The sequence below is a fragment of the Bremia lactucae genome (genome assembly GCF_004359215.1).
Source record: "Bremia lactucae strain SF5 chromosome Unknown BlacSF5_NotPlaced_19_SHOA01000004.1_2068294bp, whole genome shotgun sequence".
Taxonomy (NCBI): domain Eukaryota; phylum Oomycota; class Peronosporomycetes; order Peronosporales; family Peronosporaceae; genus Bremia; species Bremia lactucae.
This window is the reverse complement of record NW_027152031.1, coordinates 1,497,492-1,523,735: the sequence shown is the minus strand read 5'-3', so window position 1 is coordinate 1,523,735 and position 26,244 is coordinate 1,497,492. Positions and strand designations below refer to the sequence as shown.

The 26,244-nt window shown below is 45.6% G+C and overlaps 5 protein-coding genes across 5 annotated transcripts; 2 read left to right on the top strand and 3 right to left on the bottom strand.

Annotated features, from left to right (window-relative positions):
- Positions 1-9,823: 9,823 nt before the first annotated feature.
- CCR75_007850 (uncharacterized protein) lies at positions 9,824-11,797 on the bottom strand (the record flags this gene model as incomplete). Its single annotated transcript, XM_067965906.1, has 1 exon — positions 9,824-11,797. One exon carries the CDS (start codon positions 11,795-11,797, stop codon positions 9,824-9,826), a length of 1,974 nt encoding a protein of 657 aa, XP_067821982.1.
- Positions 11,798-11,942: 145 nt separating this feature from the next.
- On the top strand, positions 11,943-13,820 carry CCR75_007851 (uncharacterized protein; the record flags this gene model as incomplete). The annotated part of the gene is made up of 1 exon (XM_067965907.1): positions 11,943-13,820. The coding sequence occupies one exon, from the start codon at positions 11,943-11,945 to the stop codon at positions 13,818-13,820; it is 1,878 nt and encodes a 625-aa protein (XP_067821981.1).
- A 720-nt stretch (positions 13,821-14,540) lies between these two features.
- CCR75_007852 (uncharacterized protein) lies at positions 14,541-16,820 on the bottom strand (the record flags this gene model as incomplete). The annotated part of the gene is made up of 1 exon (XM_067965908.1): positions 14,541-16,820. The coding sequence occupies one exon, from the start codon at positions 16,818-16,820 to the stop codon at positions 14,541-14,543; it is 2,280 nt and encodes a 759-aa protein (XP_067821984.1).
- Positions 16,821-17,045: 225 nt separating this feature from the next.
- Positions 17,046-21,157, top strand: CCR75_007853 (uncharacterized protein; the record flags this gene model as incomplete). Its single annotated transcript, XM_067965909.1, has 2 exons — positions 17,046-20,059; positions 20,142-21,157. The coding sequence occupies 2 exons, from the start codon at positions 17,046-17,048 to the stop codon at positions 20,917-20,919; spliced, it is 3,792 nt and encodes a 1,263-aa protein (XP_067821983.1). The 3' UTR covers positions 20,920-21,157.
- A 443-nt stretch (positions 21,158-21,600) lies between these two features.
- CCR75_007854 (uncharacterized protein) lies at positions 21,601-23,244 on the bottom strand (the record flags this gene model as incomplete). The annotated part of the gene is made up of 1 exon (XM_067965910.1): positions 21,601-23,244. The coding sequence occupies one exon, from the start codon at positions 23,242-23,244 to the stop codon at positions 21,601-21,603; it is 1,644 nt and encodes a 547-aa protein (XP_067821978.1).
- Positions 23,245-26,244: the final 3,000 nt, after the last annotated feature.

The window sequence follows — 26,244 nt, the reverse complement described above, 5'->3', positions numbered from 1 at the left end:
AATTCACGGTGGCTTACAAGCCAGGAAATTAGAACGTGCTAGCGGACGCCCTGTCGAGACGTCCTGATTACGAATCGGACACGTTGTGCATCTTGAAACTTCAGTGTTCGAGCTTATACGCAAGGCGTGTGTTCAAGACCCGGATTTTCAAGGTGTTGAAGAGGTGTTGAGCGCCTCTGCGGAAGCCATCAAGTTGACGAAGCGCCAGCAGGCAGATCCCATTCGGTATAGTCTGTCCGATGGACTCCTGTTGTACAGTGTGAATTCGAGGGATAAAAGACGCGTGGTCGTCCCTAACGACAAGGACTTACGTCACCGAATTTTCTCTGAGGCACATGATACGCCGAATCGTAAACATTTGGGGCGCAAAAAGACGTACCCGTCTGTGGCACGTGACTTGTGGTGGCCCCACATGTACAAGTGGGTCCGGTCGTATGTCAAGACGTGCGAGACTTGTCAACGAGTGAAGCCTCTGCCGTCTTCAGTAGCGCCGCTGCAGAGTTTGTCGGTCCCAGCGAACTGTTGGCGCTCAGTAAGCATGGACTTAATACTCGACATTTCGGCGGATCGGCATGGCCATACGGGCATTATGGTATTTGCGTGTCGCCTCAGCAAGGTAGTGTGACAAGTGGCGGTATGCCGAATCATAACGGCACTGCAGGCGGCACAGCTGTTCATCGACAACGTGTTTCGACATCATGGACTTCCGGAGTCTTTCGTGAGTGATCGAGATCCTCAGTTTGTGTCTACCTTTTGGCAACATGTTTTTCGGCTGATGGTGTTTCGACTGGATATGTCTACAGCGGATCATTCGCAGACTGACGGTCAGACCGAATCGGTCAACAGTGTTTTGGAGGATGTGTTTCGCAATGTTTGCGTGGATGAGCCATCCCAATGGAGTGCGCAGTTAGAGCAAGTAATATTCGCAATGAATAATGCGGCATTCGTCGACAGGTTTTTCCCTGTTCTATGTGAATGGGTTGTGGCATCCGCGTACTCCCTATTGTTGTCAATGGCTTCTAATGAGGATGGGGGGTGTCGCTGATAACCTGAGGCCTAAATGGATTCGACCGTCGGTCAAACGCAATTTGCTGACGTTTATTGAAACTGGTGAAGCCATTAGGCTACGTGTCAGGGACGTCATGGCTGCTGCTCAAGAGCTTCAAAAGGAAAACAGTGACAGTCATGGTCCTCTAAATGCGCAAATGTTTAAGACTGGTGATTTGGTGCTACTTAATGCAAGATATCTACCTATGCACGCGGTTTCAGTGGTCGGGAGTACGAAGCTTCGTCCGTTTTCGTGCGACCGCTTACGGTTATTGACCGACATCTTGAGCTTTCCATCGGCTGTGGCAACGCACCCGATATTTTATGTTGGGGTGCTCAAGTGGTCCGGCGGACCGGTCTGAAACAGACGCTACAGTTATCAGCCGGGGACGCAGCAGACCTCTCACTTGGTGGGTGATCGGTCGTCCCGGAAGTGTTCGCAGGTGGCCCTGAAGGGTACGACGGATGACGCAAGGGGTAAGCAGACTGGTGCGAGGGAGGTGCAGGAGCCTGCGTAGAGATCAAAAGGTGGCGCTTTATGATCTCCACCCGATCATACAACGAAGCCAGCCAATGCTGATGGTCATTCAAGTTCTTGTTCATCGTCGAGCTAAGTCGTAAGCTGCTTCAAGCGACGCCGTTGACGTATGATTCGTCCTCCTCAACCCTTGTTGAGTCACGACGAAGAGCGATACTTCCATGTGAAAAAGTTGGTCGGACATCAACGTAAAGGGGACGGCAGAAGTTCTGAGTATGGTGGCGTGGCTGCTCGAAGGCCCGTACTACGTGGAAGCCGGAGGACCGCCTCGTGAAGGACTGCGCCAACCTCGTGAACGCTTACAGGCGTTCCACTCAATCGGTCCGCGCCAAACCGGGCCTATAAGGCTCTTTGGGTTGATGTCGTGGGGTGGATTCCCCTTCTGGATTTTTGATGATGACTTCTTGGAGAATGAGCGTCGGGGGCAGGACTGTCTCGGTCAATACAACGACAGACATCCCACCGCTAATCAGCAACCGCCTTGGCCATGTAAATTGAAGACGTCGAAGCGCTAACCAGTCGAGCCGATGCGGCGAGCTGAAGATTTCGGGGATGGGATATCTCATGGCGGTGATCCACCGGCGGAAATGGGCTTCGTACGCCTGTCGGCCGACATCAGTGTCGTCATCAAGAACGAGTGGGCATTCATCGACCTACTCCACAGGTATTCCTCGCTCTCGGCATTGTTGGTGGCATTCCGCGTAGTCGGCCACGGGCCAAACCTTCACTGAAAGCAGCTGGTCTCCCGTTTGTGGGAAGCAAGTGATGTTCCCTGTCATTTCTCACGATTTATTTATGAAAGCATACTCCCGTATCTCCTAAGTATTAAGGTATACGGCATTTGGATTATTTACAATTCTGAAATGCGACCATTCGTTTATCGCGGTTTTCAGCAAAATATATACCTTACAACAGAGAAGCTATATTTGTTTAATTCGATTATAGCCATTGCTGATCTTATTACGATTACGCTAATGCTCAAAACCGCTCTGCAAAGCACCTATAATTTTTGTATTTTTGTCGTTTTCTAAAAAAACATGCAGTTCAAAAAACACTCTAGTAGCTTTACGAGAGCAATCACGTTACCGGAAACCCCATCAATAAGTCTACATTTTGTGCTATTCTTGTTGCTTCGACATCCTGCAAAGACCCTGCAAAGATACACATCGAGTTAAAATTGTGTTATCTTTGAGGACGTTAAATGAAAAAAAATTAAAGAACTAACTAGACTTGAGCCAACATGTTAAGGGGAGCTAGGTTTCTTTCACGTCGGAAGTCGATTCATATCGACTAGTTAATAACGTAACTCTTTCTCAGCCTTAAAGAACTCGACAATGCATTGGCGCGTGCCCATTTTTATAGGATTAACTTAGAGCCCTCATGCAAGTGGAGTCGAAGCATGGAAAGCGAACTCGACCGATGACGCCAGCTATGTGATACTAGCGTTGAGCTTTGGGTTCTATTGTATCAGAAAAATAATACTAAAATGAAATTTATCTTTTTGGAAGGTTAGTTTCAATCTCAACTTTTTAGCTGCACGGTATCCTGTGGCGAAATGAAAAAGACAGTTGAATACGGATGTAAGTACTTAATTAATACCGTTAATGTTTTTTGAGTTGAAAATGATTGATTCGAATTGTCTAACGGTTAAAGCTCTCTCGAAATGAGGGTGTGTGTAACAAAAAATACACATAAATCTTTTAGTAGATGAAATTTTTTAAACACGAGTCACATGGCGGTAAAACTTTTTTAAATAGTTACTACTTTTAAGTAAGTATTGACTTATATATTGAAGTAGGATAGATGTAACGGGTGTCCCGTTACATATATATTATTTCCTATAAGAGGAATAATAAATATTATTTCGTATGAGAGGAAACAAATAAAGAAGCACAAAATCATTATTTTTATCAAATTTGACGTAACTTTTCCAATAGTACCGAATGAAGTGCAAGAAGAGATTGGTTAATTTAAGTTGAAATCAACCATAATAATCGTTACAAGACGCGATTAGGCGTTGCGCAAGGAGGCGCATTGCGTTGTTAATTATTTTAATATATTAAAGCCAGTAGATAGAAGATCGTTATTATTACTTTATATATTAATACAGTTTTACTTTCTCCCAATTTTAAAGCATTAGAATTTGCTCTTAGTAGCCAAGACTTTATAGCTACTTAGAATTTTCCTTTTCACGCCGTGAACGTGAAGTAGTCGAAATACCCCACCTTCACTGTAATCAGTTTAAGTTGACTAGTACTGTTATCAGTACTAGCAAAGGTGCACCCGTCTTGAAGCAGTCACATACGATATAGATACACGGTGCATACGAAATATGTATCCTCCCTAAACCTAACATATAAAGTTAGACATAACTTATATGGGAATTACTTTACACGTGTTGAGGTAAGCAAACATAAATCAGCTTGATTTTATTTATGCATCTGCCTAATGGTAATTACAAGTCGAACTTGTATTGCATGCCTTCTCTGTGCGAGTGACTGAGTCGATCACTTTTTGAGACGCGTCCACAACGTCTGCAAGTCAGACAAACTTTAAATCCTTATTTTTAAGTCAATGCACCAATAAGCTTCACCAAAAACAGTGCATCTATTGAGTGGAAGCACTGCTATGGCGTCAAGATCTAGCTCACTCGAATACAAACATATATTGAATACGAGATTGCCCCTTCTCCCATAAATGACTGTAATGAAACCTAAGCCAAAACAGCTTCAGGTTAATATTTATTCACGAGGAAGCGTGACAACCTCATCATTTAATTGTGTATATTAAAATTAGCCACTAGCAGTGTTGTTACTTCAAAGAAGAGCTATTTGCAAAGAAGATCTATTTGTTTAATCAGATAAATCACTCTAGCCACTGAGTAGAGCCAGTTGCATCCTTCTCGAAAAAAGTAACGAACGACCGTGGAAGTTATATTTAAATTCAAACAAACCGCTCTTTCTTAATTATTGCCCCCACAACTATTTACAATAATTAAATAGTAATTTAAATTCGCAAACAATAATTTTACACAACTTTTGTAATTTGAGGTTCTAATCCAAAATGTCAACAAAAATCTACGATACTACATAAGTGCGACTAGGAGATGATGACGATGGAAACGTAGTGGCCGCTCAATATCATCGTTACGTTTATTACCGTCGTTATTTTATAAACTACAGATTGTGGGCTTCAAACGGTAGCTGAAATGTAGCTACATAACGGCTGATGGACGACCTTCTTATTGCTTCTTCTGCGCTAGCTAGCCGAATGCAAAGTAGGTTCTCTAAATGACTAATATACTTTCCAAATTACTTCCTTCCCGACTAGTCGACTACTCCGCTATATATACCTGAATAGGTTTATGAGCCCAATTATGGCAGATGCAATTCTGTTCTAAATGAGGACAATTATTTCGTGTGAGAATTTAATACGCGAATAGAGCTTGCAAAGAAAGGTTTGCTGGACCATCTCGATTCTACGAAGGCTTCGAGTGAAATGCGATGCTATTGCGTATGCTTGGAAAGTCAACGACATGAAGGCCTTCGCGAATGTATGCACGATGGTCAGTCCACGTCTTCAATTCATGGTTCGGTTGGCAGGGTCGAAGGCTGAGGCATATGAGACTTAGAAGAGCTTCTTTCTTCGTCGAAGCATTCATAATCGAGTCCAGATGCGTCGCCAGTGCATGAATATAAGATGCAGAAGGGTGGAAGTGTGATGGGACACTTCCTGAAGTTCGGTGAACTTTTGCTCGCCGATGTAAGCCATTGGAGATGAAGTGTCGTGAGATGAACAGCTCGTGATTTTGCTTGGAATATGTTCGAAGAATACGATCAGATCGTCAAGATTATTGAGAACGTGAGGGACATCCATCTATTTCAAGCCAAGGAGATGCCTAGTCGCGAGTACGAAGTCATAGCTCGAAAGGATAAAGGGAAATTGCTTTGAAGGCTACTCGACGCTTCAAGAGCAGGGGGAGCTCGATCCAAGGAAACGGGAAACAAGTTATCCGGACAGTGTCATGTCTGCAATCGATATGGACACAAGAAACAAGATTTCTGGAAGAATCCTGACAAGAAAAAGAATGCGGAACAAGCGTTTACCGTGAGTGAACAAGGGACTAAATTGACAGTGGTCCAAGTAGTCACATGTGTCCATTCAAGGATGAGTTTGCGGAAATACGATCACTCAGCACGTTGGTTAAAATTTCGGCGAATGGGGAACTGTAACAGCTGCTGGAATTGGGACGATTCGAGCTTTAATGAAGAACAAGAAGTCCATCCGCATCGAAGACGTTCTCTACGTTCCTTAACTGTATTGTAGACTTCTTTCGATTGCTGAATTTTCTGCTTAAGGGTTGACATAACCTCTCAAATGTTACATGCGAGATCACGAACGAGCATGAAGTGGTGAGACAAGTGACCCAGAAGGTGAAATTGTTTGCTCTCGAATGTGAACAAGTTGAATCTGCAAACATGAGTGAAGTGGTTCGCGGTGGAGCCAAATGTGAGTCCAAGTCCATGGCACGCTCGATCAGAACGTCTACCAATGAAGGCGTTAAAAATCAAGAATGCGTCAGTGGATTCACGATGGAAGATAAGTCTGCTAATGTGGAAGACCAAGATGACATATGTGAAGTTTGTGGACTTGCAAGTCGTCAGTAAAGCCATTTCCTAAGTCAAGTTACGGTAAAGTAAGACGACGCCACTACTTCAACTAATTCAGAATGACGTGAATTCATAGTGACGTGATGGGTCCCATGGAGACCAAGTCACTGTGTGGAACGAGATTAATGGTAACAATTACTGACGATTGTCACGATATGTTGTCGCGTATCATATTGCGCACAAGTCGGACGTGGTCGATAAGTCTATCAAGTACAAGTCGATGATGGAGAATCAGTTGGATGCTAAGATTAGATGTATTCGCACCGACAATGTTGGCGGATATATTAACAATAGCCATGATAAAGTGTGGCGACAGGCTGGAATTATGCACCAAGCTACAGTTTCGTATTCGTCACAGCAAAATGGAACGGCTGAGCAGATGAACCGGACGCTGACGAAACGAGCACGGTCAATGATTAATTACATTCAAGTTGAGATGATATGGTGAGCCGAAGCCATAAATAATGCGGTATGTATTACGAATCGTGTACCCTGCGCTTCTCACTTAAACAAGAATCCGTTTGAGGTTTGCTTTGGAGCGAAGCCAGACCTGTCGCATTTGCGAGTTTTCGGATCGCAAGGGTACGCGCGCATCGATAAAGGTAAACGACAAAAGTTAGATAAAAAGGCATTCCGCTGCATGTTTTTGGGTATGCAGATGGTGTGAAGGTCTACTGTGTTCGAAATTATGAATTAAAACGACTGGAATTACGAGGTCAGTGGTATTCTAAAAGCTACCCAAGTCTAAGTGTGTGGAAGTGGTTGGTATTTTAAAAGCTACCCAAGTCTAAGTATGTGGACGTTGTTGTTGGTGAAAATATCACTCAAAATGTGCATCATCATGGCGATTAGGACGACGTCTTGATTCAATTATCGTGCGTTTAAACCAGGAGTGAAAGTGAACCGATGGTGGTGGATCATATTTGGCACCAATCCGCCAATTTCACCTCCTTGCGAATTTGACTCTAAGAGTCCAAGTCATGATATCATTGTCTCTTCTAACCCGTGAGACGATGAAAGTGCGGATACGGCCCAAGCCACTGTGTCCAGAGGGGGCTTGAATACTATGGACGACTGCTCGGATTTGGTACCATCTCGATATGGTGGAAATAATACACCGGTGCGTTGTTCCCCGGTCAGAATTCTCAAGCATGCTCGAAAAAAGAAAAAAATTGTTGATTGGGTTGCCAACCATTTTCGCGTCCACTTTGGTAAAAAACGTTCGACCATTCTGTCGATGCACGCACTTTGGCTGATCTTGAGCTTCTTCTTCTGCAGCTCGTACGTCACTTCAATACCGAGAATATATTAAACGTTGCTTAGCGTCTCTAGCTTGAAATGACTAACAAATTCATCTGCAACTTTTAACAATTGATCCTGCAGTATTACCTCCAATTAGCATATTCCCGAATGGTTTTCATCGTTACGGACGAATATGCGCGGGTCCAAAATACATGGAAAAGCCCATTTTGCGAAAAACGCTCGATATGGTCTTAAAATATGTTGCAGCAGATTGTTTTAGTCCTTACAAATTTAGTTCGAACTTTAATACTTGACTCGCGTCCATGTTAACACTTTGAGGCACAGAGATGTATATTCAATTTAGAAAGGCCGTGTCAACATCATACTGGCGAAAATTCATACCGAAATATGACAACACACTGCCGGGAAGACACGGAGAATCCGTGTCGTAATAATCCCCACCATAATTTTGGTTATAACCCAATGCAACAAGCCGAGCCTTAAATCGATCATTTTTTTATTTTCTTTCCTCTAAACTGCGAACACTCAATTGGTTCAGATCACCTTTTGACCGCACTCCATGTTTTCTTGTGATTCAATGCACCATGTTTTTTTGATTCAATGCATCTGGGTCAGTCTTGATCGCGTCACTCCAAACCTTGGATTGAGGAGAACGTATCGCATCTTGGTATGTCGATGAAGCTATCAGTGCCGCATTCGCTTGCTCATATGCGATGCGATAGCTTTGTAGCGCACATTGCACGCCATTTTCACTCTGTACAGGTACAATTGCATCGGAATTATTTACGGGCGATGCCATCGACGATCTTTACGAAGCCGGTGGCGACTGGAGACAACTTGCCGCCACGATAGTCCGAGCTCGTCCGTATGCGCTGCCGCGGGCACGATTTGAGTAGATGGGCACGTCGTAATGCGGCCACGCTCTTCTTAGACACGCACCCTAGCACAGCGAGAAAGCGGTTTGACCACCTTCTCTTGCGTGCAGTGAGGTAGTTGTGGTGGGCGCGTTGGCGACCTCACCCAACACACTAAGTACTGTGATTAAGAGTCGTCACGGGAGCGGTAATCCGGCTCCTCGTGCGCACTTATCAAGTAGGAAGTAGTTTTCAGACTAATTTATATTTGTTCGTGTTAAATATAGATACCTATTTCTACCAATCAATCAAAATGTAATCTCTATAGATAACACTTAATATGTATTGCGAGCGTATCTTTCCAGATACCTCGCGTAGCGGATGACGCTAGGCGTCATTCCTCCTAATGTGAATGCACCTATGTGCATCACATATAGAAGGGTTGGTCACAAATGTGAACCACACTCGAGTGCTGGGTCTAATTACTTTAATTTAGTAATTGACCATCCCTTTAAGTACACCAAGTGTACTTAACGGGGACTGTGTAACATTAGGGCAACTTTAGCCCGTTAAAGCAATGACATTTGCCAATCCAAACTCTATTATATTGGCACGGCGCTTCCTTCTGTTTTGTTCTTGGACTGCACAACAAGACAAACAAGTATAAAATGCCCTTGCTTCATGCTGTTGGGTTTACGTGCCTTAATTCAACATTGTTAATAGCAATTTAAGTCTTTACAGAAATTGTGGGAATAACAATTTTAGTGTGCAAATTTGAAATTTAAAAAAAAAAATTGTGGAATCACAACAAAGGTTCTCCAACCAATGTGTGCCCCGTTACAGGAACACTATGAAGTTGTGGCTTCTTGCGCTCATTTGGGCAGAAGATGAAGGACGCAAAGAATTATCAATGGTCAACAGGGATTCTAATGTCCCCACGGGCAATCACACTCATTCCACTACTCGCATCGATACATAGGCCCTAGCACCAAATGATTTTACTACTAGCTCGCTTAACGCTGACGCCTAAGAGCACGCTCAAGGCTATGAGTAGGTAAGCGGTCAACGCATTTATGTTGTGGCGAATTAGTAATTCACACCTCAAAATTAAATTGCGGTACCTTAGCGAACCTCCTATTATCTAACGTCAACGACACTAAGTGCGAATTATTGTTAAAAAGGGTCATGTGCTAAATTGTGATTTCGCTAAGAATATATCTTCAGGGAAAAAAAATGTGGTCGATTCATGTTTAACTTGTCGAAAGCTTAATGGTTTTGAAAAGCTTTTTTACTCTTTTCATACGACAATAAACATTGCTTTTTTATTGGTGCATAAGATAAAGAACCTGTAGGTCATTTTCAAAGCAATTTCGGCAGATATTTCTTTTGTCAACTAAATCCAACATACAATTAATCTTAATTATGCCTGCACGTTGGTTTAGATAAGGAAATTAGCCCATTTTCTTTAATGCACGATCCTTCCGATTATGGTTCGCGATCTTAGCCTTATTCTTGTCTTTCTTCGCTCGCTGACGCTGCATTTGTTGCGGTGTTAACAGCTCATAAGATTTCTTCTCTCCATGAGTTTTGTCTTTTTGACGAGGATTTGAAATCTTAGAATTAGATGAGCTCTGTGTCGATTCAGCAGCAGCGGGGGAGCGCAAAATCCTATCACGAAAATTATCACTTTCCTTTTTCTCTTCGTCGTAATCCATCTCTTCAGCCTTAAGCGAAACGCTTTCACGGTTTCTATTTTTCATGCCTTCCCAAAAGGCATCTTTCTCCTCCTTTGCACGAATCCGACGATTCTGCTCACGAACAACATCCTGACTATCTCCAAGTCCGCCATCGCGAATACTAAACGGCACAAAGTCATCAAACTCGTCATTGTAATCGTCGTCGTACTCGTCGAGGACAGCCACCCCATCGCCTCGGCTGTCAAAGCCACCATCACGGTCGGTGCCACTCGAATAGGCATAGTCATCTTCTTCCTCATACATGGCAACAAGTTCCTTGGTCTTGTTAGCTACTTGCTGATCTTTTACTTCAATCTGTGGATCGTAGCTCGTTTCCATTGCTTTCTTACCCACCCATACTCGATTCGGATCCAGCTTTTTATTTTCGTAAGCAGGCAATAAATTACCTTTCAAAAGTGCTTCAACACGCTTAAATTCGATATCCGAGGGTTTTACATCATGTGATACATCAATAAGGACAGGCGGAGGGTTACTTTCCAATAAAAAATTAATCACCGTCTCTACTTGTGAATCAGCACTCAATAAACAGAGCTCAATGTACCCTTCTCCCAAATCAGGAAAAAGGTCTTTTACTTGGTGCACCAGTGCAGTCAAATCCATTGCCTGACGTTCAATCTCCTCAAAACCGCTATTCGACTTGACCTCTTCTATAGCAAGAGACTCTTTAATTACCAACGATGGAAGGAATCGACGCCTCGGGAGCTGCTCGATCATTAATGCTAAATACGATAAATTCTCCTGGTCCAATTCGTGGCGATGAAAAAATGCCGAGACTTTGTCCTTGTACTCGCATAGAAACCATAAATCACTGAAATACGAGCCATGTTCTGCGTCTTCGTCGACGCATCCGCTGATTAATGTGTGGAATCCAGCCAGCACCTTACCTTCACACACTCCCGATTGGAGAGGCTTGTCCAACTCAAAATCGACGCAGCGCCCAAGAACAAGCAACAAAATATATCTGATCTCTGCTATCACTAAAACTACTCGAGATGCCGTTTTCTTGTCCAAAGACGACAATTGCCGCTGCAAAGTCGGAAGCACTACCTCGTAAAACTGCACGAGTCTATAAAGCAATGAATGACTCTGTTCTCTTAGCTCTTTTGACAGCTCTTTTTTGCCTAGCAAAAGAATCTTCAGTACCGATTCTGCGGTTGTCATGCCACCTACGGACAGACTTAGCTCGTAGTAGCGGTGTATGAGATCCATTACGTCAGCTTGTCTCACAGCTTTGAAGAGATCGTTGAGTTGCCGAATGTACAGTTGCTGTAGGACAGTTAAAGTTGCGGGAAATTCAGCAACATTGTCGCAAACTGCTTCCAAAAGCTCGGCAATTGTCTCTTGATTCTTACTACCATAGAGCTGGCAAAACGGGATTAGCCGTGTCACGTGCAGCAAGCTGGACTCATACGCTTGCTGTAGTAGCTGTGGAGCATCCAGAAGCCGCGAAAACAGAGAGAATACGGCGCGACCTGATATCGATAGTGCGGTGGCGTTGACGTCGACGTCTTGGCTGCCAACAAGATTCGTTTGTAGCGCTATCCCGCGCGTGAAGAAGTCATCAAGAAGGATTGAAAGATGCTCAATCGCACAGGCATCTGAGAGATAGCACTGTAGCTCGGTGTCACTAGAAGCGACGAGCGGTGAGATCGTCGATTCAAGGCTCATGCTTAATAAATATCGGACCGTGAGGTATACCAGTCCATCCGATTATGCGGAAGGTATACATGCACCACGAAAACTTTTAGAATTCAAAGACCTGTATGTTCGAATAAAGCTAAATTATGAATTTTCTACACTGCTAGATAAACACATGTGGTACCTCCGGACCAAATGGGTCTCGCGGGCTCTACGCTCTTCGTTCTGGACGCCACAGAGCCAACGCTGGTGTAGCGTTTATTGGGGTTCCACTTTTTCCACGCATAACCGTAATTTTCACGCGTGTGGTGCAATCAATTCTCGCGCAAGCCTCGATGATTCGGAATCCGCGCTAGCCCAGCAGATGCTGGATTTTATGAAGCTCGCCGAGGACGAACATTCACCGCTACCCACAGATGATGTGCTTTTAAATACTCAGGCAGAGCTACCAATTAGTGGCGTCATCATAGGCGTGCAAAATGGATTGGCACGCGTCTCAGGGCTACGTCACGCAACGATCGGCAGCGTTGTAAACGTTTCAGACGCGTCTGGCCACTCTATAAGTCAGGGGCTTGTGCTGTTTATGGAGGAAAAAGTGGTGCACATAGCGCTTCTGTCTGCGCGTGGCACCGAACCCGTGATGAAGAATATGGACGTGACGCTGCATTGCAAGCAGCTCGAGATCCCTGGGAGCGTCGCAGCCTTTGCTGGCGCCGTTATAGACCCGATCGGTCGACCACATCAATTCGATACGCAAGCACCAAGCGACGTTGCAACAGCAAATGATCGCATCAAAGTTACATGGGGTACACAGAGCGTACCCGGTCTTATCGCACGTACCCCTCTTCACTTGCCATTTAAGACGGGACTAGTGGCAGTCGATTGTCTCCATCCAATGGCGCACGGACATCGGTTTGCAGTCTTAGGACCAAGAAGCTCTGGCAAGACGCGTATAGCACTAGAAATGATGGCTTACCAGGTTGCTCAAGCCAAGGCAAACGGAGAGCAGCCGCCGCAGTTTGTGTTCGTCTGTATCGGCAAGAGCTTGTCTCGAATTCATCAAATTATTGATGCACTCAAGCAATCAGAGGCTTTACCCTACACGACAATAATTGCGTCGAGCGACCGAGACTCGCCGGTATTGCAATATTTGGCACCATTCACGGGCTGTGCAGTGGCCGAGTTTCTCATGCACAATGGCAAGTCTGATCAAAGTGTTATCGTATATGACGACTTGGCGTCGCATACTATGGTAGTAGAGGGATTGATACAGTCCCTTAAGCTGCCTCGTGCGGCTCACGCAAGCCTTAGTGCCCACACTGTGTTGATGGAACGTTCAGCTCAATTTAAAGGTTCGACTCAAAAAGAAGGCGGGCCTTCGCTCACGTCTTTCGTATTAGGCGATGCTCCAGATAGCTCAGAAATCGCTACCGAGTTTATGGAACGGATTGTGTCGGTTGTTGACGATTACGTCAGTCTAGAGTACTCGCTTGCGCAGAGCCGTGTCTTTCCACCGATCAATGTCTTGGCACCGGGTGCGTCGGTCCGTGGTCCTCCATTTCAGTCAGCTACGCGCTGGAAATTTGTGAGCCGCCTTCGTGCACGAATCAACGCAGCTGCACAAGTCAAGCAGAATATCGAGACAGCTCGCAAATTGGGCTTTGAAACCGAGCCCGAAGATGCCGAGGCACTCGAGTTCTTGGAACTCGTACAGCAGTTTTTCACACAAAAGTCCATGTTGTCAACGGTGACGCCTGAATTGAAAAGTCCAGTGCTAACAGAACTAGCGATTGATTTGGGCGCCTATTTCTTAACAATTGTCAATGTGGCACAACTTTATCGAAGTGATACCCCGCTGGAGTTGTGGACATTCCTGCACAGTGTTGTAGCTACACTAACAAGTGAAGAAAATGCCGACATTTTACACCAACTTGTAACCCGCTCTCGCACGAAAGTGTGGTCATTGGACATTCAAAAAAATGTGACTTTGGTGCTGTTAAGAGAACTCGAGACAATGAAATGGCGTTTAACAGACAAGCAAATTGGCAACTAAAGGAAATACTAAAGTTAGTCTTGAAGAATATTGATTGAGTTAACTCGGAAGATATTGTTGAACAAATTATCGGTGTCAAATTGAGTAGCAGATTAATGTAACAAGTCCGTCGAGCAAGAATATAGTGGTTGTCGTTAAGCCTCAAAGAAGCAAATTCTTAACGCCTATGATCTAGCTATTCACAATGAAGGTATCGCTTTTAGTGATGGTATCAATTGCCATCGAGACCTCTCAACATTTATTGAATAATGATTTGTTGTTAAAAATGACTGTTGGTGCTCCCAATGATGCTTGGCAGGTGGGTAAATTAAGTTTAATCAAAATCTGAAAGAAGTCGGGCCGTTCGAAAAGAAACGACCGATAAATTAAACAAGTGTGCGCGCCCTCGCCCCACTTCCTTTAAAATGCGATTGGGTGTCTTGATGTTTACGAGCGTGAGTCTTCCGGGTTCGACCAACTTATGACTAATTGCTAGAGCGGTATGGTTAAGAATGGAAAGGGCAAGCACCCTCAACGTACAGCAAAAGCAGTATAACCCTTTGCTTTTAGATAACAGGGAATAAATTACCCTTTAAGAATAGTCCACATTCCTCTAAAGCAGCATGTTTCACTGACAAGGCCCTATTCTAGCAAGTAGTCAGCACAATTATTTTTCATATAGTCAATAAGCAAAAATTATTCTATCTCTACACAATACACGGCAGTCAAGTTTGCGCTTAATCATGCATTCTCGGTTTCAAAGTTCATATCGATCGTTCCTTCCAATGAGTCAAAACAGAACGTAGCTTTCACAATACGCTTCGACCCTGTAACACATGCTAGTGACGGCACGGGTGGGAGAAAACGAATGAGCTGCTTTGCGTAGCGTACAGCAGGGCCTGTTGTTACCACGTACTGGCCAGCAACATCCAAGACATATTCGACCCATACAATCACAGCATTCGCTGCAGAGTTCTTCAGCTCTATCACATTGCTCGTATCTATCGAGTGAATCGGGTGCATGAAGTCCAAAGCAGCCATTTCAATGATAATTGAAGCCTGCTCAAACGCATACATGTAGACTGGAAATGGAAAATTGCGAATGTAGTAGTCGTCTTGATACCGATCAAAGAAGCTGTGGTCGTAGCCACAGACATTGCCAACTGCACCAAAACTTTGGTGCAAATGCTCAAATTGCACAGCTTGGGCCAGTACACGGGCTCGAGCTGGTAACACACGTGCCTTTGGGTGCAGTAATGAATCCACAGCTGATCGTCGTAGCCAAAAGTTAAAGGCTTGCCAAATAGGAAGGTTCTGCATGGAATAGTAAAATGGCTCTCCAATGAGAAAATCGACGCTTGTGGCGTCTCCTTGCAAGTGTTCAGGACACAAACCTTTAACACCACTGTGAAGAACCTCGGTTGGACAATTGTTATACGATAATATCTGCTCAAAAATCCGTGCGGATACTGCTTTCGACTCAATTGACGTCACGCTCCTAATCTCTGGGTGCGAAGCTGCTAGTAGCGCACCAAAAGATCCATCGCTGATGTCAAGACACGAGAGTTGACGCAAAGGTTCGGACTTTATTAGGTCAGCCACGACTAAAGACACGGACGCATCATAGCTTTCGCGACGGGAACGGTCATTTAGCATGGAAATTCGCTCAGCATTGCACAGGAGATGCAAGCCACAGATGCACGGTTCTTTTTCAGTGACGATAGCGCGCTTTAATTTTGTGAGTGTATTGTCGTTACTTAGAGTACTTTCAACATCAAACCAGATGCGAAGGTCATCGTGATGAGCACGTAACACGAGTCTTTCAAGAGGCTGCACGGGGATATTCTCAGTGACAGGAAAGACGACCTGAACCCAATGATCCTGCCAATTCTGAGCCCTTGATTGGGTCGAATACACTATTTTGTCACAGTCATCAAAACTCACGTGCCACCACATGAGAACCGCCTGAACAGTTCCAGCTCGTATCACGTCAACAATAATCTCGTCATATGTCGCCTCTTCAGATGTTGATTTCGTAAAGTCAAAGCTCAACACCTTTGTTGGGTTCGTTAAGAATTTCGACTCGTTTTCAAAAGCACGAAAATGCAATGGTAACGCGGGTTTCCCACCTTTACATTGCCAAGCCAAATCACTTCGAGCTAGTTTTGGACCCCTGGTAGACTCGACATCGAAAGCATTAAAGTGATAAAGTGGCGCGCATTCGATAACTTGAGCAAACACTGTAGCCCTCTTGGGCACAATTACAGCATCTGGAATCAGCAGATGCTGCATTGCATGCCGAAGCGTTGGCAATACTGCTTCCCCAAGTAAGATCGAATCAAAGAGCTCTGATACGAGCAAATCTGCACGTCGTGGGAGGTGGTACGTCATTTTAAAGTCTCGGTCTTCTTCTCTATCGGGAGCAACCTTTAAGTCGGTCGACCGTAGCTTGAATACTGTAATCTTGTCTGGATGATTCGCTTGTGTCACGTGATGAGCAATCTCGGCCATGGGCTCAAACATTTCACACGCATAAACGTGGGCGGCCCCGTATGTTACGGCAAACATAGACAGCAGGCCTGTGCCTGTGCCAATGTCAAGCACTATAGGGGCATAACCTCTATCAGCTTTAAATTTTTGAATTGCATGCTTAATTCCACGTCCATAGCATGCGTTTCGATCATGGTCGCGGAGCATGGACGTCATCTGAGACATCGCAACGACGTTTTTGTAAGCTTTTTGAGAATTGCTATGCTCCACCCACATGAGACCACCGGCTTCGGGATTCAATTGAGCGGAGAGAAGCACCTTGGACACCCCAGAGATGACCGACTTTGGGTCAGTTTCGTCTTCGAAATACGAGTATGGCACGTCTACCACCACGGTCTCTTCCGCAGAAGCTGTTTCGATCGCATCTTCAAGTGAACAGCCAACATTTGAAGCTGGAGCACTTAGTGATGTTCCATCGGGTTGATTTTCTCCAACTAGTGTACCTCCATACTTGTCCACACCTGCGTACATTTGTTTGATCAGCTAATTATGCTTGGCTGCGAATATGGGTACATCAGATTTCGACATTCGACTGGCATAATTTTGAGATTAAAAATAAATTGTGGGTTGGATTCTTTAATTCCACGGGGGGGCTTCTGAATTTGCAATAGCAATTTTAACGACATATTTTAGATCTTTGACGCAATGTACGAATATATACTTTTGCCTGTCATAGATCTAAAATATATCATCAAAATGGCTATTGCAAATTCAAAAGCCCACATTCCAAGTCGAATGAAATCATTCCCGACGGCGTCGCTATTGCCCAAGCAAGAGACCCTTGCAGACCGATTCCTCGATCAATATCCGGATTACGACGGTCGCGATGCCATCGTAGCTATTTTCGACACGGGTGTGGATCCAGGAGCCATTGGGCTCCAGATGACGCCAGACGGACGCCCAAAGATTATTGACATCGTCGATGCCACAGGCGCGGGAGACGTCGACACGTCGACAGTCATCGAAGCTACGGACGGTCTTTTAAAACTAGCGGATAACCGCACCTTGACGCTTAATCCGCACTGGGGACCGAGTCAGGACGGAAAATACCATGTCGGGAGTGTCGCTGGCTATCATTTGTTCCCTGGTCCGTTGGTCGCGCGTCTCAAGACAGAACGTCAAGAGAAATTCGACATCGAACAACGAAGTGCAGTCAATAAAGTGCAACAACAACTGGTTCAGTGGAGCAAAACCAATAGCATTTCTACCACTGATTCCGCCGTGTTACGCCAAAAAGAAGATTTGAAGGCACAACTTAAGCAATTGGAAGAGCTTGCGAAGAATCGTGAAGATCCAGGACCGATCTACGACGTCGTCGTGTTTCATGACGGGACAAATTGGCGTGCAGCTCTAGATACGACCGAGACTGGTAATTTTACTGGAATCCCCGCAATGACGAATTTTAAACACGAGCGGCAGTACGCGACGTTCTCTACTGAGTCGCAGCTCAATTTTGTGCTCAATATTTACGATAATGGCAACGTGTTGAGTATTGTCAATGACGTTGGAGCGCACGGGACGCATGTTGCGGGTATCGTTGCCGCATATTATCCGGATCAAATCGAATGCAACGGCGTTGCTCCAGGAGCACAAATTGTAGCCGTAAAGATTGGCGATGCAAGACTTGGGAGTATGGAGACAACGTCGGCGCTCAGTCGTGCAATTCTCGCTGTCATGGACGCCAATGTCGACATTGTTAACATGAGTTATGGAGAGTTTGCTTCGCTGCATAATTATGGACGCATTGTGGAATTAAGCAATGAACTCGTAGACGAGCACAATGTGACGTTTGTCGTGAGTGCTGGGAATGAAGGCCCGGCACTAGGCACAGTGGGGGCACCCGGTGGCACAACTTCCAGTATGCTCGGAGTCGGTGCGTACGTTTCGCCCGAGATGATGGAGAGTGAGTATATCATGCGAGAGAACGATTTAGTGGGCACGGCTTATACGTGGTCGTCCCGTGGACCTACGTTTGATGGAGACGTGGGCGTGAATATCTGTGCCCCAGGAGCTGCGATTGCTTCAGTGCCGAATTGGACGCTAGACAAGAAAAAATTAATGAATGGCACGTCCATGTCGTCCCCGAATTGTGCTGGAAATATCGCACTCCTCGTGAGTGGATTAAAACGCCTTAAAGTCGACTATACGCCGTATTCAATCCGTCGCGCGCTGGAGAATACGGCTATGAAAATACCAAATGTGGACGTGTACGCTCAAGGCAAAGGTCTGATCCAAGTCTTGCCAGCGTTCGAGTACTTGACTCGTAGCAACGCATTTGATGGAACCAAGCAATTTCCTCTTTACTATGCAATTAAAACTTCTTCAGGCGATGAAAGCTCTCGTGGAATTTACCTCCGTGACCGAGTCGACTTTGTTCATGACACGAACGAAGTGACTGTCACCGTCACCCCAGTGTTTCACAAAAAAGCAGCGCAAATGGACAAAATTCACTTTGAACAGCATATCCGTCTTGTACCGTCGACGCGTTGGATTGATGTAGGACAAAACATGGCGTTAATGCACAGTGGAAGGACGTTTAAAGCTCTCGTGACGACGAAACACTTGGCACCAGGTGTGCACTATGGCGAGATTGTAGCCTACGATACGAAAAACGCAAGTCGTAAAGCTCTCTTTACTATTCCCGTCACTGTAATTAAACCAGAAGATGCGACAATGGTGATAAAGTATCGCACGGAGTTCCATCCTGGACATATCATTCGTCGTTTCGTCACTCCTCCACAAGGAGCGACTTGGGCAGATATTCACATATCACGTCCTCTTCAAGACTGCAACTCTCGCGTAGAATCGAATGCTTCAGGAAAACTCTTTATGTTTGATGCTCTTCAATTTCAGCCCTTTGTACGACAGAGTGCGTCGTCCTTCCACAAAGCTTTTGTGCTCGCACCTGGACAGGAGCTTGGTTTCAGTATGGATCTAGTGGGTGGATTGACCACGGAGTTTTGTTTGGGACAGTTCTGGAGTGCACTGGGCGACTCGATTGTGCACGTGGAGATTCATTTCCATGGAATTAAACCTGACCAAGAGAAGATTGTAATCATTGGAGGAGAAGAGTCCCACAAGGTCGTGATTTCGAGCACAGTAACCCACGAGACGTTGGCTCCTAAGATTAGCTTTACCAAGTATGTACAGCACATCCGTCCCACTACAGCTGAGATCTCTCCGCTCAGTTCAAGCCGCGACGAGTTTCCAGACAAGCGTCAAGTTTATCAACTTATACTCACGTACCCCTTTACGAAAAGTGAAGCGGGTAAAGTCGTGCCAAACTTACCTCTCCTCCATAATCGACTGTACGAGTCTCCGTTTGAAGCGCAATTAATGATGATTTTTGACCACAAGAAACAGTATCTGGGCTCTTCAGACGCGTATTGGAATGACACGAAGCTGCAGAACGGTTCATATCTCATTCGAGCGCAAGTGCGTCACGAGAGTGTGAGTAAATTAGAGAAACTCAAACAAATGATGCTGGAACTTCACCACGAAATCAAGGAGATTCAAGCGTCAGTGTATGGACACCAAGACAATGTAGCATTGGGCTTGAAACCTTTGGACAAAAAGCGCCTATCGATAGAAAAGTACGTGGCGTTGTTTCTTGGAGAGCCTGCTCAGGACAAATGGCCTAAGGGTTCAACGAAAGGAGACGTGCTAAAAGGAAGTATTCACTTTGGCTACCAGAACGCGGATCTAAAAGGGTGGGTTGATCAAAGTGATTATTTTTTTTCTGGATTGATTCGAAAAGAATTGACTAAAAATCGTGTGTGTGTTTTCTCGCAGGAGTGGCCGACGACCGAGTGGCTTTGAGATTTCGTACGTGATTCCTTCGTTAATTCCTGTCGATAAAGCCGATACAAAGGAGCTTCCAGACGAGCGTGAAGAAGAACAGATCACACAGGAAGCCATGTGTGACCTTCTGCTTGAGCGAACGAACAAGCTTGCTGGTAAAAAAACGTTCTTGCCAGCGTGGCAGCGTCTTGTGGCACAATATCCGAATCACTTGCGAGTTCTGCAAGCCAAGCTCCATCATTTTGACTCGGAGTCTCTACGAAGTAGCAACTTGGCGGAGATTATTGAGGCAGCGGATGCTGTGCTCGCACTTATCAATGAGGACGATCTCGCCCGTTTCTTTGGCACACGAAGTGTCTCTAGTGACGAGCCTGCAAAAAAAATGAAATTGCGTAAAGATAAGGACAAGGAAAAGGCGATTCTGGCGGATGCATTGGCTCGTAAAGCTCGTGCTTTAGGCGATTTAGCGCACTGGAAGGACTTTGAAACAGTCTACGCCGCTCTTCAGAAGTGGGAAGACGTCGAAACAGTTACGTATCTGCATGTATCCCTGCTCCACGACCGCCACGATGATGCGTTTGGACTTGGATTACAGCGTTTACGCAAGGCGCAGGACATGGAACCGGCCGATCGGATCAAGATTATTACCGAGGAAAAGCTCGCTGCGGAGATCTGCGACACTCTAAATGCACTGCAGTGGCCGCATTGGACGCAATATGAGAGAAAATGGGCTCGTCGCCGCGCGCCAGAGTTTTATCGGATCTTTTAAATGAGGTGCTTCCGTAGACGCATGGGATAAAGAACTAACATGAAGTGGTGAGGACTTTTGTCAGGAATTGCCGGTTTATGAAAACTGTCGAACGTCGAAATTTTGAACGTCGTGTTTCTTAATACCCTCTTGTTAGAAACATTTTTGGTCATAGGGTTAGTAATAAGGGCTCGGGGAAGTATGAAGTGAACCCGAAAATTTATAAATAAATAAGAGCAAAACATTACCTACATCTGCCCCCAAAAAGCTTAGAAATTACGATGTCTCTCTCGAGATTCACCTCTTTTATATATTTTTAGTGAATTCTTATTTTTATATGTCGATGAGCTCCTCCGTGTCTCATCGCCAAATGTCTTAAGCGCAACGATGAAGCTTTCAAGAGACTTAATGGCGATGGGACCCGAATTTGACGTGATCTCTGATTAAAGTCCTAGTCACTTTCATGAACTGCACGAAGCTAATCTAAGCAGGGGCAAACTTCTTGCTTCTAGTACATAAAGAAGGAATGCTGCCTGAAATTTTAATAATAACATCTAGCTCGTGACATCACATATCATTTAAAAGTAAACTTCATAACGCGCTTAATCGTCTATTGAAACAAGGCACGAATTTCATGACAATATGTCGCTACGAAATCTACCATAAGCAAACCATTAGCTCCTCCCTTTTAAGCATCAGATCCTACACAACCACGCGAAGTCGGCGCTCTAACGCGCACTTGTCCCCACCGCCCACTGTGTTTTTCCACCACGACTTTATGTGTCCGAAGAATCCCGTAGGGCACTCGGACGTGTCAAAATCTTCAACATCCGACATCGAGTCCTCCGTTTTCGAGTTATCATCAATTGTCTTAGGGGGAGATTTGGTATCCGGAGCCGGAGCCGGCGCCTTCAAGTCATCGTCCGAGAGCGCATACAAACCCTTCAAGTAGCTACTTTCCTCTGCAGGTGGAATAACCTCGAGCGTATCTTCCTTCTCGGGCGTCTTTTCAAAAAGAACATCGGCATCGCTTTGACCATCGTCCAAGACTGGTGCAGACTTCGAAACAGTATTGGAAGACGGTGTGGTCTTGGCCGTATTAGGTGAGGTCGTAGTGGTCTCGGACACAGCAACGTCCTTGGTGCCTGCAACTTTTTTCAGACCTTCGAGCGAAGTAATATCCATCGAGTCGAGCATATCGTCGAGTTGACTGTCGGACAATTTCAGCATACTGTCGAGTTTGCTCAAGTACGCTTCGCCTTTGGCAGTCTTGTTTTCACCAGGCACACTTTCCACGGGCTCCAACATTTTCTGAGCAGCTGCCAAGTAAGGAGCAGCAGAACTGTTCTTGTCTGAAGTCATTAGATCGTCGAGTTCACTGTCACTCATTTGAAGCAATTTATCAAACTTGCCGTCAAAATCTGAGTCCGTTCCACTGCCATCACCTGCAGTAGTAGGTGACTTGACACCAGTATCAGAAGACTTGGTATTAGCAACTCCAGTCTTTTTGTCTAAAGTGGGGTTTAACGAGTTAATGTCATCGTCATTGTCCTCATCGCTGGAAGTGGGAACGACTGGAGTCTTGGCAATCGACGAAAGGTACGTAGAATCAGGACCATCGTCGTCCGTGGGTAGCGCCGATGACTTGGTCGTAGTCAACAAATCCTCACCGGAAGTCTCGTCATCGTTCAATCCCTTCTTAAGGGTTGGATCAGTGGGATCAACGTCGTTTGGGCCATCGGAACCATTCGCTTGCATTTTCTTCTTCTTGATCATGGCGGCGACTGCAGCTTCCAACTCGTCGCGATCAGTGTCATCGGCTAGAGGAGCCTCCGGAGTCGCCGGAGCCACTGGATTTTCCGGGGCCGTAGGGGCCCCCGGTTCCTGCTTTACATTGAGATCGCCATCAATTAAGCCACCGAGACCGAGCGGTTTGAGAATCTTAAGGAAGTTTGGATCCGAGAAATTCATCAATTTCGTGAGCTTGCTTCCGTTTTCACCTAATGGATTAGGATCGACAGGTTTGGACCCATCATCCGATCCGATGAGATCAAGCAAATCGGACTGAAGACGTGTAAGAATGCTGTTAATTTCTTCATTCTTTGAACCAGCAACGGCCGTAGTCGACACGGCGGGGGAGTCAGCAGGATCAGAAGTCGCGCCAGATTGGAGCGCCTTATTCGTGGTATCAGCGTCCACATCGGCATCGTCATCTGTTGGCCCGTCAGCCGTTCCTTCGAGTTTATCGAATGCTACTAAGTTGCGATTCTCTTGTGTCGCAGCTCCAAGAACTCGGCTGCTGAACACCGCAACAGCGGATGCCAGTAAAATATGATGAAGACGCATTCTTAACGAACGATGCGAAAAAGTTGTGGGTCTCGTAAATACTTTTTGCCAGGGCAAATTGCGATATGAAGACAGGAATTGGGGGGCGGGCTCAATGCCTCTCTGCCTCACGTTTTTGCTGGTCCGATTGTAGAGCGAAGTCGGCGCATGTGGTAGCGAATCAGATCGCGCTCGACATGCCGCATGTTTTGAATTTTATCTTGGAAGATGGTAGAGCCATTTATACTTTGTTTAAAATGTAAAGGAACGAAAGCCGGCACTGGCTTGATTTCTTGTGGCTGATCGGACCAGATGCTATAATATTTGACTGGGAAAACGAGCGAGCCTTTTTTTATGGTAAAAAACGCTATAAAATCGACTTAAAGCGCCGTAACATTGTGATACTTTCGAATTTTAAGCTAAATAGGCGCTTGACTACCTAACAACGGGAAAATGTTCATGTAGGTACAGTGTGAGCTACAGTTTCGACGCTTGCACTTACATCTAGGAAGAAGCTGATACAATACCGTATGTCCCATCGATCTTCTACGATCAGGGTCAGATGCCGGTTCTATCGCGAACATTGCTGAAAGCGCTCGTACCGTATAAATTTAAGTTTATTGCAACCCGTTTTCAACAAATTTTAAAATGATTTTTAAGATCACCATTGAATCAACATGAAATTTGACCTCGGATCAGTAATCCGCGCTGGTACGTACGAACAGATTTGTGAGCGCTCATGAGCATAATTAATTAACCACTAATTAAGGATCGATGGCTTAATGTTTCATGTAGAGCCCCTTATTTGCTAAGGTCCACAGCCTCGAATTTATAAAAAGTTATGTTTTTTGCGTTGCCAAAAGTGCATATGCCCCGCCACGCTTTGGCTGATTGACCAATGAAGCTCGGCAGTTTGCACATTACAATCGTGTTATAAGGCCTCATGGTGGTCCACGCATCCCTCTGCTCAAGGGCTGTGCGACCCGCGTGTACGGTACAGCTAAAAAAAGAAACGGAGTCATAGATTAGCTACGATCATTTGCTGACAATTTACTTTAAAGCGAACCAACACATGTCCTATACCTGGCTCTCAAGGGTGAGCGGCGTAGGCGATGTCCATATCACCGTTGGGTAAATTATTGAAGCTGACTTCCCTTTGATCTGATGCAGAGGAGCATCGACACCATTTACTTACTTGAAGTGAAAACTATTACAAAAAAAATTGTGATGGAAATTATTTCAGTAGGAGCGGTTTAGTTTAATAAAAATTATAAAGAAATAGTTGCGGAGATATCAATTTTAGATGTGGACCTTTATTCTCGGATAAGTAATTTAGAGTGAGAATTAGCAATGAATAAATGTATCATTTAAAAAAGGAGCTCTTACTGTCAAATGATTTTTTAATTTCAAATTTCAATAGCCCATACTTTACACCACGCCATTCATTTATTGTTAGCTAGATATCGGCGACAACGTCCGTATTAATGGCCACTCTCCAAATCGCCGTGCACGGAGCAAAGATTTGACTGAGGACCCGGGCTAGCCTTAGTTAGTCCGTTAAAGCGAGCGCGTCACTAGCTGCGTCGGGTGGTGATCAAGGCGAGATGGACGGCACCTCTGGATCAGTAGGGGGTGGGCAGCTTCACAAGAACTCTATCCTCCAGACTCGGGAGGCAGTGGGCAGGGGGGGCGGAACACTCGACTCCGCGCCGCGGTGATAAAGACGATGGGTCTTCTAGCCGTAGCCCGCAGATACTAAACGAATTTTATGGAGGTGTTCTTTATACCGGGGAAGACGGTGATCAAGGGGCTCATCCACGTAAGGTGGTAGAAAATCCTCCCAGTGCGGGTAGTAGGGTGGACGGGGAGAGGTCTGCACAGTTGAGCGGCCCAAAGCCAAGCGAGAAGGGGAGGCCAGACTCGAGGGGTCTGAATCCCAGGCGATTGGCCCGCGGCGATGTAGGCGCGAGGGGGGAGCTTTGTCTGCGCAGCGGAGCGTGGACGTGACGGGTCGTAGCGGGCCCGTGATCGTTCTACCTCCGCAAATGAGTGACGAGCACATATTTGCGGCGGTGACGACGGAACTTCGAGCCGCTCCAGAGGCAATTTTACGGGAGGCGTGGAAAGCCACTGTGGCAGCTTTGTTTGCGGCTGAGTTGGAGGCGCTAAACATACCACACGATCAAGCACCGACGACGAAGCAGCAATACACCAAGTTCAAAGGGGCCGAGTCGGCTCAGCTCCAAGGATTTTTGAAGAAGTCAGCGTCGTGGATGGCTGCTCTTATGCCAACTGGTGTATGCACGCCCGAGGAATATGTCGGGATCTGTAAAACTCTTCCTGGTCTTTATCGACCATTCTCGAGAGTAGGACCAGCAAAGTCAAGTGGTCAAGGAAATCTGTGCGAAAATAATAGGCAGCAAAAGTAACGGGCAGGCGGTCCACGGTCAATCTATTGACACGGGCCATGGACTAAAAACTACCAAATGTATATGTTTAATTCTATCCAAGTATTCGCTGGAAGAAATCGGACGGCTGAGGGTAATATGTGCATCCACAGGTCGTGACAGATCGGGTCCGCGCCTCCGAACTGGCACCGAAGATGAGTGGAAGGTTATCTAGGGTTTGGCAGAGGGCCACATCGTCAGCCGGGGTCTGCCATATTTTCTCAATAAAATTTTCACTACGAAGGACCGCTTGCGGTTCCAGACATCAATTCTGATGCAAGTGGAGGGCGAATTGTCCTTTTCTCTCGTTAGTGCTCGGACTATCACTACCAACCGACAGCATACTCAAGCGTTGAAGAAAGACATATTGCTGGCTGCAGAAGGATTACAAGTGAACCTAGGGTACCTTCATATGATGCTGAGTCAAGTCAAGAGTATAAGTTACAACAAGGGTCAATGGTCAATCCATTTTTTCACCCGTACTGCGGCGAAGAAATTCCAGCGCACGGTAGTCACGTTCAGACGCCGTTGGTATCAGCTTCAAAAGTCTCATGCTCCGAGCGCGGGGTTAGTA